Source organism: Bos grunniens, chromosome 1, assembly GCF_055505025.1.
Source record: "Bos grunniens cultivar Pamir isolate PY7600 chromosome 1, Bosgru_T2T1.0, whole genome shotgun sequence".
Taxonomy (NCBI): Eukaryota; Metazoa; Chordata; class Mammalia; order Artiodactyla; family Bovidae; genus Bos; species Bos grunniens.
The window spans coordinates 59239965-59254086 of NC_141165.1; the positions used below are offsets into that span (position 1 = coordinate 59239965).

Sequence of the window (14122 nt, forward strand, 5' to 3'; positions counted from 1 at the left end):
AACAATCATTTTCATGATTTGAGAAAGACTGACATAATTTACAATGGCGCTATTTTAAGCCTGCAAAGGAAACTAAATTGAATGTAGCCCATCCTGCATTGCTGGTTCCCATGAACTATGAGCACGTCCTCCGACTTCCCCTCACACCAGTGGTTGTGCTAACCTTCCTGCATTTATGAAACCCCGTCCTTGGGAAACATGTCCACTTGTTGTCATATCTTCACGGGTTATCTTGGGGCTTGACTCGTATGCGGTACTGCCAGCTACGACAAGCAGGGGAGAGTGCATGGAATGCTCGAATCCAGTCAGGGTTCAGTAGTGGGTGCGGCTGGAAATAACCCTCTTCCCCCAGAATTTGCCAAAAAAGTAGAACATCTTCTTTCTTATATATGTCTGAACAGATCTAAATATATTTTAAGATCAAACTCCTTGACCCTTAATAGCTCCTTTGCTATGTAGGAATCCCACTTACTCCACAGTCCAGCAAGATTATAGTATCCATTTCCCAAGTATCACATTTTTACGTTACTTTACTAAAGATGAGTCCCCTTTACGTGTGACCTTACTTTCATGCTTCTGTTCACGTTAATCCATGCAGAAACATGATATGCCTTGTTAATAATTGTTGAAACAAATATAAGAAATCAAATTGAAGATAAAACGCAACATTTATTTCTTTCATGTGATGACTGCCTTTAAACTCCTAAGTCAAAACAATAACAACTAAAAAAAAAAAATTCAAAGAAGATTTTATGAACCTTCAGTCATGCAAAATTCATCCGGAACTTCAGTTATCCCCTACACCACCAAACAGGAAGTACCAAGTGATTCCATATCTATTTCTTTTACTACTAACAATTAAAATGCATTGCTACACATATCAGTTGTGCTTAGTAACATTACAGGAGCTTTCAGCTGTGGGATGATTCATAACATTGTAGAGACTAAAACATGCATTTTAACGGGAAGAGAAAACGTGAGTTATTTGTTTTCAAGTCATTCTACTGGAATATTCAACAGAGTGTGCTTTAAAAAGATATACTAGTTAACCATATACAATAAATACACATACTATTTAAATTCTTTGATATAATAATTAAAACCATATGAACTAGAGGGTAGAAACATGAGACTTTCACTAGTTATACTAATTCAGCTATGAGAAATAACAAGAAATAGTAAATAAAATGATGGAATTCTAAACGTGCACTCATTACGAAAGTAACACCCCTCCTCTGGGCCATTAAAAGTCATTGAGAAAATATCCCGATGGGTGTTCGAACAAGGTGTAAGGTTTTGAAAGGTTTGTAATATTTTGGCAAAGAAATATTGCTCTCTACACTTCTTCCTAACAGCGAGAGAGGTTTCAGAAAATCAAGAGTTCCTCTATATGGGAGTAACAGAAGGTGCATCTGACTTTCTGGTTGGAGGCTCTATCACACTGACAAACAGTATTTCTATCAGGTCTCCAGAACTTAGAATCTGGGATGTCTCCATCGGCAGAGGCTTTGTTTTTCTCACTTGAAGGCCAAGCCTGGCCCACCACAAACCACCAAACCTGCAGGTAAGGGGCTCAGCTGATGCTGAAGTCTATGCTGTACTGTAATTTTCTCAGTAATAAGGAATTAGCCAGCAGTTAACATTGAATGTTTCTACTTATTAAACAAATTAAGAGGTATTTTGAATATATTCAGCCTATTAGAGCATGTGGTTTCTATTTGGGAAGGCTGGAGGTTTCTGTAAAGGCAGTGAGTAATTACCTTAGCGCTGGTGACTCTGGGCTCAAGCTTGGCGGTACACTGTAACAAGAGACAGTTGCCATAAACACACCAGTGGGGGTAAAGCGTGGTGTGTGGCCTTCTGGTGAGAAACAGATATCAACTCTAGGTGAACCTCCTCCACTCCAAAGTCTCCACACCAACTCCTCTTTTGTTCTGAAATTACATGGCTATTATTCATAATTACCCTATGGTCCTCTGTCAGATTTTATATTTGAAGAATGCCATCTGCTATTTAAATTTACCAATAATTACTGAAAATACAGTCATGGGAAATAGGTCTGCACAATCTGATTGGGAAAGGATACCCTATCGTGTTTTAAAGTGAAACACTTGACTTCAACACAATTAAAATTCCATATCCCAGAATCTTAGATGATAGGAATTTCTATTTTTTGACTTTTAAACAGTATTGAAAGCATTAAATGGGTGATGATAATTTGTGTGATCAATTCCTCTCTATTTCCCACCAAAACATAAATGTATCAAAATGTATTTCTGAAAAGTCAGAAATAAATGAATTATGTATGCCTGCAGTACCTGTAAGTACATTTTTAGGGCATTACGACCTAGAGTCAGGAATGTCTTTTTGAGACAAGAAGTCTAAAATTTCCATTGTATATTTTATTTCCCATGACTTTCAACAGAGCTTCCTCGAGAGAGAATAGAGCACCCTTTTGTTTCTCTGCTAGCCCTTTTCAATCCACCCAGGGAACAGAAGAACATACGAGCAAAACGGGACGCTAGCGTAAGCTGGAAAGGGAAAGAAAAGCTCTCATGGGGCTCGGAAACACAAAAGAGAGCTGTGCAAAGGTAAAAAGGAGGTGTGTTAGTCTCTGGCATCTCCATGTTGGCACTGAAAACTAGGTTTTTTTCCATCAGGTCCTGTAGTAGTGTCTCATATACCTATTACAAACCATCAAGTAGCTGTCAGAAAAACTGTTTTGCAAGGATTCCCAAGTCAGAGGATTTGCCAACTCCTGAGTATGCTTCATCCAGGCCTGTGCTTATCTGAATCCAAAACCTGTCTTGAAGTTTGTAACACAGCTCAGTGACTCACTGTGTTTATATGCCCCGCTGAGCCATGGAGAAGCCCAGAGTTGTTGCCCAGATGGACTGAGAACAACTGATTTTCCATATGAAACATTTCAGCACAATACAGAGAACAGGGGCGGGTGGACAAGAGAAGAAGCAAAAGAGGGCTGAGGTGGACCTGTCCCGAAGACCTTGGTTACAGGGACAGTCTAGGTAGGTGGTCAGATTGATTGTTCCCTGAAAATACACTGTCTGTAAATTTGCTTGAGTGCATGGGGTTAGAGACGCAGCATGTCTAGCATCAAAGTAAAAGTGTTCTGCTTTTCAAGTAACTGAGAACTACTGATCTGCAACCTATGATCAACAACAAAGGGTAGATTAAAGGGTCTTTTATTCCCCCTATCCCCTCCCCACACCCTCCACACACACAGTCCTAAACCTACTTGCCAGATGAGGTTCTTCTAGCTCTTTCTGACCCAGAACAGGTTTTTCTCACTTCATTTTGTCTAGTGTATCTGTGATTTGCTGTTTTACAAACCACACACATTTCCAACACAACAAATCTCACAACCTGGGGGACTTCCTTCACATTATTTAACAATGTGTCTTTTCTCTACCTGTTACTGATCCCATCTAAAAGAAAACACCCCAGGGATCATAGGCAAAATACCATAGATCTGGTTATAAAAGATTATCTCATCATAGAAAATAGCCTGACTAGATGAGACCGTAAATTGCTAATGCAGAGGCCCCCTCATTCAGGGCCACGCATGGCTCACTCTCCTGGTCACAGAGCTTTTCGGATGAGAGACAAATGCAGGAAAGGGGGCTGGAGTGTTGAAAACTTACAGATAAAGGGCTTCACACTGCTGTGGATGTGCTTGTGTTGTTTGAGGCCCGACGAAGTGGCAAACGTTTTGCCACACTCGGGGCACGCGTGGGCCCGGGCACCAACATGCTGAGAGCGGATGTGCCGCTGAAGGTTGCTAGGGTCCGTGAAAACCTGCTAGGAAATGAGTACTGATTAATCAAGAAACTTCATTCTAGGACACAAGAAAGAAGACCAGGAATGACTCAAGAAGGGATTGTGTGTGTCTGTTTAGTTTTTGTTTGTTTTCCCCAAAGACCAAAAGAAGGTCATATTTCCAAAGTGTGAGCCTCTCGAGGGTCAGGACTGTAAATTATTCAGCTCTGTAGACTTAGCACAAGTATCCATTAGTATCAGTTGAACGAAATAATTAATGGCATTATTAAAGCATTTTCAAGGTCTTCTTGATCCTATTTAGAGTGAATGGAATTGAATAATAAAATACAAGCCATGATATTATTTAAAATGGTGTACTATTTCCATCCTTTAAACAAAGATGTACAAAACTGGATGGATTTTGCCTAAAGCGTCCCAAATCTACTCGAGGAGTTCCCTTAGGGGTTAAATTCTAACACTGTGTTTTATTAAGTAACCATTAAACTAAAATGGTTCCTTTGGACATTGTACTAAAAAACAAACAAACAAAAAAAGGAAATAGGGTAAACAAAAAGCTACCCACACATCTGGAAGCAAAATACGTCTAAAGATAGTGTCAAATGTCACAATTTCCACATACGAAAAGATATTCAAATATCATGAAAATTTTTTGAAAAGAGAAATCAATTTTCATGACACCAGGACATCTTTTAGTTAATTGAGGAACATGAAAATTTAATGACATGAATTGCTGTTCCCATAGTTAAGAGTAATGGTCAAGGTGAAGTGTTTTCAATTCGCTCTTACATTGTTCAGCCCAGGTCACTAAGGAACTCCACTTTTAATTAGAACCAAGTCATAATTTATAGTGGGGACTTGGGTGGAAAAATCTGCAAGTATAGGAGTCTCCCATTCTTTCTGACTAGGCATTCAGAAACTGTATGTAACTTCCACACAAATTGCTATTAGAAGAAATCAGTAATGTGCATGGGATAAAATGTTCATTCTCCATAAAGCTATAAAACAACCCCACTCTGGAAAGCCAGTAGCGGAACCAGGAATTTACCAAGGATGTCTGACACCTAGTTCTGGAACTTACCATTAAGCCTTACTTCCTCCCTTACAAAAATAAAAGGGTACCCACTAAGTGTTTTTGTACACTGTACTAATGCCTTGCAGCATACAACACTCAGTCTACTTTTCTCAAGATATTTATAGCTTCCCTTCTCACGGCCTGCTTTTACATATCGCAGCAAATGATGGATTAGGAGAGAGCAGGACGACAGAGAGAGGCCAAGCAGTCTGCAAGTTCACTGTACCTTGGCGCAGTTCTCACATTCATAGTGCTTTCCACTGTCATGTGACATCTGATGGCGAATTAAATTGGACTTCCAGTTAAATGCTTTGGGACACTGATCGCACTTGTATTCCCTCTCTTCAGTATGTGACAACATGTGTTTCTCCAAGCTGTTAAGAGAACAATTGATTTAACAGCACATGGTGACTAAGAACACATTAATAAACAGAAAGTCATTTTCTTACTAATCCAACTGGCAATTAAAGAAAGCAGAGGGAAAGGAGTTGAGGCAGGGAAGAAACAGAGGAAACAGGCTTGCAATAGACAAAAGTACATTTTATATTCCCTGGACTGTGCCTCTCAGCAATACAGAGAAGTGCCCCTGTTGTTAAAAAAATAAATCTGATTCAGCTAGCAGGAATTAGGTGCCAATTTAGGGGCATGATAAACAACTAGCTGTTTGTCCAGTTCTGGATTCATTACACAATTCTAACTGCAACACGTACTGCTGTTACCCACTTAATTCAAACACAAACACTCAAACCAAAAACATTAAAAGACTGCTTAAGAATATGCAGGAAGCTATCCTATCTAACGTATATAATTGCTACATTGACAAAGGCACTTTTATTCCTACCTATATTACCAATGGGAAAGTGAACTGTAAGTGAACTATTCAACAAGCCACTTCTTAATACAACCAATACAATAGATGGTCGCTTACGGACCGATGAATAAATATACAAGTGCGTAGATAAGGTTGGATGGCATCTTCGATGCAATGGACATGAACTTGGGCAAACTGTGGGAGATGGTGAAGGACAGGGAGGCCTGGCGTGCTGCAGTTCATGGGGTGGCAAAGAGTGGGACACAACTGGGCGACTGAACAACAACAATATAGAAGTAGCTATAGACACTGATGGAAACACTACCTAGAGAGAATATGTATGTATATATCTTATAACCTAAGGTCATATATACATATACAGCCTATGAAATAGGGAGGAAAGAAAAGTATATCACACTGTAAGCAGATGCACTTGTAAAGTCCCGCCAAAGAAAAACAGGGTTAGAATTTTCCCACAAGTATAGCGTCTCTGTTTTAAAACTTAAAATATTTTACCTTCTCAAGTGTTTCCCTGTCTCACTAAAATTTGAATACAAAATCTTCATGAATATAATGAAAATTAAGTATTAAAGATAATGGGTAATCTGTGATATTCAGAAGATACTGGCAACATTTTTGTTAATTAAATACACACATATAACACATTAGGATGCTGCTGCTGCTGCTAAGTCACGTCAGTCGTGTTCGACTCTGTGTGACCCCATAGACAGCAGCCCACCAAGCTCCCCCATCCCTGGGATTCTCCAGGCAAGAACACTGGAGTGGGTTGCCATTTCCTTCTCCAATGCATGAAAGTGAAAAGTGAAAGGGAAGTCACTCAGTCCTGTCTGACTCTTCACGACCCCATGGTCTGCAGCCCACCAGGCTCCTCTGCCCATGGGATTTTCCAGGCAAGAGTACTGGAGTGGGGTGCCATCACCTTCTCCGACACATTAGGATACTACTCTCAAGTAAGGTAACCAGAACTCCATAGAGAAATAGCCCTTTTCAAACTTGATGCATGAAATGCACAAGATGGGCTTCAACATCTTGTTATGGCAAAAAGCAAGAAAGTTACAGATCATGGCAAAAAAAAAAACTAGGTTGCCAATCTGAAGAGACACCTGCTGCCTAAAGATGGGGAAATCTAAGCATCACTAAGAATAATGATCTCACCTTTTAATGATAATAATACTCAAAAACACAAAAATGAAACCTCACCAGTTACCCCGTGAAGATGCTGAGAAGCCAAATCATTGTTCTGAAAACTAGTAAGAAAAGGGGAAAACTCATGCACATATCTTGCCCTTCCTATCTGAACTGTACTGCAGGGGAAGCAAATAATCAAGGAGGGGGAGTTTCTCTGCATAGAATTAATCCAGATAGTAAATACTGAAACAACAGGGGGATTAGAACACATTCATTTTGCAGCACCTAAAGAATTAATTAATCCAGGCAATCCATCATATGCCTCCTAATGGAAATACATGATAGCACCAATGAGGTATTCCTCTTAAAACACTGAGCCTAAATCTGATCACAGCTTGCGATGTAACTATGAGTATACAGGAAATAGAGCGGATGGATAAAGATGACCAAAAAATACCAAGGGGATATAACTAGTAGAATACAGCCAGGAGGAAATGCTACAGAAAAAAACACTGAATTTCTTCTATATATAAACTATAATGAGAAAGAGGGACTTACTGACTTTGATTGGGGAAACCTTTAAATTAAGAAATAAGAAGGACACAAACCAATTGCAGTGATGGACCTTATTTTGATCTTAACATAAGCAAAACAAACTCTAAAAACAATGAAATAACTGGGGGAATTTGCTCACTGACTGAATATTTGATAGTAATAAGGAACCATTATTTTTAAAGTGAACCTATGTTTTACATATTTTCCACAGACACACACTGAGCTATTTATAAATAAAATGACATAATGTCCAGGATTTGTTTCAATAACCCAAAATGAGTATAGCTAAGATAAGACTGGTCTTGTGTGACAATTACTGAACCTGAACACACTACCATCCTCTCTAGCTTTGTGGGTATTTGAAAACTTCCATAATAAAAAGGTATTAAAAAAAAGTATCAAACATGCAAGCACTGTTTCTTCCCCATGTTTTATTTTTCTGTGAGATGAACACTCTAGGTTTGAGAATCAAGTAAGACTTGTGTATGCCTAGAATATGTTACCCAGTGGCTGTATACACTGTGTCCATGGCAGTGTTTGCGAAAAAAAATGAAATGCCCTTTCTCATATCATGACAAATTAGAAACACGTTTCCATATTTTTCTCTTTCTCAGTTTCCTCCTTCCAATTCTATTCATATTGGAACATGAACTTATTTTTCCTGCCCTATGAGTCAGTCAACTTGGTAATGCTATTTTATCTGAGCACCAACAGCGATATCTCTGTGAACAAAAAGTACCAGGAGAGTACAGGTGTGTGGAGTCACAAGAATGGCCCTATCTTTATCTACAATATGTAATCCTCTGTTTGTTACACAAGCTGAAATGTTAATCAGAGAGTTAACAGAAAGATATTAGCAATGGCAGTTAACATTGAATTGAGTCAGGGACATCTTCCAAAATCGTTGTGTGATTGCTGTTCTTACTATTGTCTTTAGCAAACTAACACAGCCTGTCATTTCATGACATGTATTGTATTCCAATGTTCTTAAATCTTAAACTCTGGAACCTAGTGGTAAAAGAATGCCCTGTACATTGAGATTTTTCCTGTCTCCCAACTCCAAGAGTATGATATTTTTTAAAGGTATAGTGCATGGTACACTCTGGAGGACATATGTTAAGTTAACCTTAAAAGTCTATTCCAATATACATTGCTGCTGCTGCTGCTGCTAAGTCACTTCAGCCATGTCCGACTCTGTGTGACCCCATAGACGGCAGCCCACCAGGCTTCCCCGTCCCTGGGATTCTCCAGGCAAGAACGCTGGAGTGGGTTGCCATTTCCTTCTTCAACACATGAAAGTGAAATGTGAAAGTGAAGTCGCTCAGTTGTGTATAGCCCGCCTGGCCCCTCCGTCCATGGGAGTCTCCAGGTAAGCGTACAGGAGTGGGTTGCCATTGCCTTCTCCGCAATATACATTAGGGGCGGACAAATACTGTTTGATATCAATTATGCGAGATACCAAGAATAGTCAAATTCATAGAGTCAAAATGTACATTGGTAGGGGCCAGGGACCAGGTGGTGGGTGGGTGGGAGGAAGGGATGGGAAATTATTGTTTAATGCGGATAGAGTTTCAGTTTAAGAAGATGAAAAATTCAGGAGATGGGATGATGGTGAGAGTTACACAACAGCAGAAATGTACTTAGTGCCACTTAACTGTACAGTTAACTATGGTTAACTGTATGGTTAACTGTAAGCATGTTTTATATGATGTGACTTTTACTACAATGCGGGCATGCTCAGTTGATTCTGACTCTTGGCAACCCTCTGGGCTGTAGCCTGCCAGGCTCCTTTGTCTATGAGATTTTTCAGGCAATAATACTGGAGTGGGTTGCCATTTCCTTCTCCAGAGGATCTTCCCGACCCAGGGATCAAATCCATGTCTCCTGCATCTCCTGCACTGGCAAGTAGATTTTTTTACCACTGAGCCACCTGGGAAGCCCCTTAACCACAATAAAAAACATTAAAAATACAAGTAAAATACAATAAAAATGTAAAAACAAACAAGAAGTATAGATAGTAAACAACACAAAAGGGGGAAATGATAGCAAAGTAAGGCAAATTTTCTTTTCTTTGTTTCTTCTAATCCAGCCTAAAACCCATATTGCTCCCTGATCATTATCAGCTATCAGCTAATCAGTGATAGAAAAGAAAAAGGCAAGTAGTTCTTACAAAAGCTTATTTTCACTCCTTTCATAAACATAAAAGTATCCAGTCAGTCATTAATGAAACTTCACTTTTCAAAGAATTTTACCCCAATTTATAGAGCTTGGCTTAGACTTCTGAGTTCTTTCCATCTTTTGCATGCATATCAACCTTTGTTTCTTGCCCCCATGTTTTAGAGGGTGGGCTGCCCAGATGACACTAGTGGTAAACAAACCTCCTACTAATGCAAGAGACATAAGATATGTTGGTTTGAACCCTGGGCTAGGAAGATTCCCCTGGAGGAGGGCATGGCAACCCATTCCAGTATTCTTGCCTTGAGAATCTTGCCAGTATTCTTGCCATGGACATAGGAGCCTGATGGGCTATATAGTCCATAGCGTTGCAAAGGGTTGCTGAAGCAACTTAGCATACATTCCTTTCTCAATATTTTACACAAAAGATACAGAACAGAATAATATACCATGTCAAGAAAGGAATTCTCATTTGCTTAACATATAAAGCAACAATATCAGATTCAGTAAAGTGGAAAATATTCAGGGCATGTAGGTTCTGCACCGGCTAAATTATATAACCCAAATTATCACTTGGATGATCAGTATCAGGTTGCACAGCGACATGATATATCCATCTGACTGAGCTACCAAGAAGTGAGTTTTGAGAGTTCACCCAATGCCAGATAATTAGGTTTCCTTATTGTTTGCTACTGAATGTTTGACTGAAAGAACTAAATTGACAGTTGGTTTCGGCATAAAGTAGCATTGACTTAGGCTTAATCTTACACCCAGAGTAAGAAGGTTCCTCCACCTAAGAAGTATTGCTACACACAATATTTTAGTGTTGAGGATGTCAGTTTTTGTTTTATAATGTTGTCCAATACTTTTGATAACAAAATAGAAGGAAATATACTTACCCTCTGACATCAGAGATATGGCTTTACAGTATAAATACTTTTCTCACCTGTTGGTATTTAGTGATTTCATTTTGGCTTTTAATTTGGACACAATATATTTAAGAGATGTGCTGTGATTTTTTAAATTACAAATCCATGATTTGCCAAACATATATAACAGATTTATTCTCTATGTGGGTTTATGTTAAGTACTAAAGATGAGTTTAAAGGGTATTGGGAAAGCCCTCTTAGTCACCTGAATGGTTTCTCTCTAATAGCTAGATGAAGCCTGAATTTTCAAAGCTAGAGATTCATTCTTTTGACTCAGTCTCCTCAAGGAATAGGTTTATACTTGATGCTTTTTTGGTCATCAATGAATTAAAATGAATGACTACCATATGAAATCCTTTCCTATAAAAAGAGAGATGCAGGGCAATCAACAGAGGGGAAAGGAGAAGGAGGAAGGGGGGCACTAAGGAAAGAAAGCACAGTGAAAGAGGTGGAAGGTCCAAAACAGACTGTGAGCAATTCACAGCCTTGAGTAAAGCTAGCTGATGTACTCCCATAGCCATTTAAATACTACGATGTCATGTCCACTTGAAATCCTGGTTATAGGTCCCAGATTTAAAAGCAAAGTAATGAATACAATTATTAAAACTGCTTGTGGAGCAAGGCAAAAACCATTAGGTAGGAACAAACATACAACTTACCCACTGGTTAAATATACTTCCCAGTAGCTCAAATGGTAAAGAATCTGTCCAAAATGTGGGAAGCCTGGGTTCGATCCCTGGGTCGGGAAGATCCCCTGGAGAAGGGCATGGCAACCCACTCTGGTATTCTTGGACAGAGGAGCCTGGTGGACTACAGTCCATGGAGTCACAAAGAGTCAGACACAACTGAGTGACTAACACTAAATACCTCTCTGATCTGAAAGATCATGTTGCAGTGTAATTATCAATATGGTTTGCAAAATATGGGCTTCCCTGGTGGTTCAGTCAGTAAAGAATCTGCCTGCAATGCCGGAGACCTGGGTTCAGTCCCTGGGTTGGGGAGATCACCTGAGAAGAAGAAGGAAATGGCAACCCACTCCAGTATTCTTGCCTGGGAAATCCTTATAGCCAGAGGAGTCTGGCAGGCTACAGTCTATGGGGTCATAAAGAATTGGACATGACTTAGTGACTAAACAACAAGGGTTGTTGTTTTCTTTAATAGAAAACAAAACAAAACAAAACAATTGTTCCTGAATTAAATTCACAGGGCTATAAAAAGTTAATATGTCATTGAAATGTGATTTGTTTTGTTAAAAATACGTATCAAAGAATTATTTCATTTAGATCTTGTTTATTTTTTTCTTCCCTTTAAGACAATTCAACATTTTCTTCACTGGGCATGTTTCTGTTATTCTTTTATATGTGAAATTTAGATAAATAGTAGAAGTTAAATCCACAGATTACAGTGACCTATCAAAAGACCATCTAGCTTTCCTTAAGTATCAGAAGTTTCTTTTTTATCATCTAAATGTTTCTAGAAAGTAGCTTTACTGTTCAGTATATATAATTAGATTAATCAGCACCACTGTTGCCTCCTCTACTCTTGACTCATCCAATAAGTTACGTTTTACTCTAACGTTAAACTTTCAGCTGCCAATTACATTCCATAAATAATAATAATAAACATATTATCTTCTCTCTGGCATCAAAATAAGTAATTCCAACTTCACTGCAAACATTTTACAGGTGAGAATTTACTGGGGAAAATGACTTCCAAACCTGTGACTAATACATTTTTCCAGCTCATTGTTGTTCCAAATTTCCCATCTGCACCAATTCTGAAAATTCAGCATAAACAACGTTTTACTTCAGAGTAAACAAACACGTTCTGGTAGTGGAGCATGCCATGTCTAACCTTTGCAAATCGGGAAACACTTGGTCACATTCCTTACACTCCTGAATCGCATGTATCTCTCGGAGATCATTTTCACTCTCGAGCTTTTGTTGGAAGTCGTCTTCTACCATTGAGAAAGCCGAATGGGGAGTGCTGCATGGGAACTTCTGGTGATCTGCTAGCTCGGCCTTGGACTCAAAGAGCTGGTCACAGTCCTCACAGCGGTACTGCCGTTCTTCTGCGAAAATAATTCAGGTGTTATCAGAACTAGGCGATCAGGAAGCACTGCCACAAACCAGTTCTTATCGACTTATGAAAGACATAATAGAAATTATTGGGTTGTCCTTTGCACCACTCCCATTTTAACATGGATTAGAAATAATAAATGTAGAGAAGCCAGCACAGAGCCTAGAATTGTAACAGAAGTGATCACTGGGGAGCCCAAATAGTCTTCTTATCAGATAAAACTTTATGATGAAACTCTTCCAGGTTTTAATATTCTCAGGATATATAAAGTCATAATGACCGTTTACCAAGCATCATTATGACCTCAAACCTGTTCATGGATAATTGATTGTCCTAAAACTTGACCGTGAGGAATTACATATCAGATTTGTTTCCCAACTTTCCGATGAGAGTACTGAAGCTCAGCAAGTTCAGTAACAAATCAAGAATTATAGAGCTGAGTAGTTATGTCAAACTTTGAACTGTTCTGTCCCATACCCTTCTCACAGTGCCATGTTACCTGTAGGGGACATAGGAGAGTCCCTGTCTGAGCCTTACTTAAGCCTGGCTAACATCAATAAACTTGGAAATGCTTTAACGTTCATCATTTCTTATAATGGGACATGGCATGATTTTAACACTTTTCCAGGCTCATTTATGTTCCCCCCGGGTCAGTGCTAATTGGCATGGCTTTGCTAAAGAGCCAACATATCATGAATTTGCACTTTAAATCAGTAAGATAAATAAATGGTAATAGTGGGAGGCTAGAGATAACAAGGTGATAGAGTGTCAGGTAGCGACAGCATTGTTTCTGTTCTTTCCACTGGCATAGCTTTTAGCCCACTCAGGAGGCTATAAATGCTATGCACTGATCACACCCACGCAATCACAGAAGTCCTGCAAACAGCTCACAATGCTGAAAGACACAGAGGACAACGCACAACAGGATACACAATCCGTGCTGCAGACCTACAGCCAGGACCCATAGCCAGTTACTCATTGACTGAATGTCTTTGAGGGAATATTTTAGTCACCTACCGGATGTGAGGCGTTTTGCTAGGGAAGGGATACATAAGTAAGCCAAGGGGATACACATGAGAACAAATAGTGTGATACATTTTATGACAGATCCATGCATAGGAACTAAGGGAGCCCAGAGGAATGTGCCAAATCCATCCATCCTGGGGGACAGAGGTTTAGAAAAGACTTTGTAATGAGGAAAACTCAGCTGAGTTGAGCAGGTTGAGGGAGGAAATAGCATGGACCAATGAAGAAGGCAAGAAAGAGCAAAAAAAAAAATGTAGGCTCATAGAAAGGCAAAGCTGTAGTAAAGTGTGACAGGTTTATAGGACGCATGTAGGGGAGGAGTGGGAAATGAAGTTAGCGAGGGTAGCAGGTTACTAGGGGCTTTTTAGGTCCCTGCTAAGAAGGGTACAGAAAGCCACTGAAAGACGGAACACCCCACTGCAGCCTGAGAAGCCAAGCAGCAAGATCACTGGGTCATCATTGCTGTAATCCACCACAATACTGGTTTAGATTAAACTAAACCAATAACACAGGGGCCCGAAAGGTAAA

General features: G+C 39.4%; 1 protein-coding gene across 50 annotated transcripts in view; it reads right to left on the reverse strand.

Annotated features, from left to right (window-relative positions):
• MECOM (MDS1 and EVI1 complex locus) overlaps window positions 1-14122 on the reverse strand; it is a 627827-nt gene that overhangs the window by 37463 nt on the left and 576242 nt on the right. For 26 of the 50 annotated variants that reach the window (XM_086318680.1, XM_086318649.1, XM_086318689.1 and 23 more), the window contains 3 exons: window positions 12344-12560; window positions 5097-5244; window positions 3663-3816 (listed from right to left, as the gene is read on the reverse strand). In XM_086318680.1, coding sequence (XP_086174806.1) covers window positions 3663-3816; window positions 5097-5244; window positions 12344-12560 — 519 coding nt within the window. Of the gene's footprint in view, window positions 1-3662; window positions 3820-5096; window positions 5245-12343; window positions 12561-14122 lie in introns of all 50 variants that reach the window. The other 24 variants (XM_086318670.1, XM_086318638.1, XM_086318657.1 and 21 more) reach the window with 1 other exon arrangement.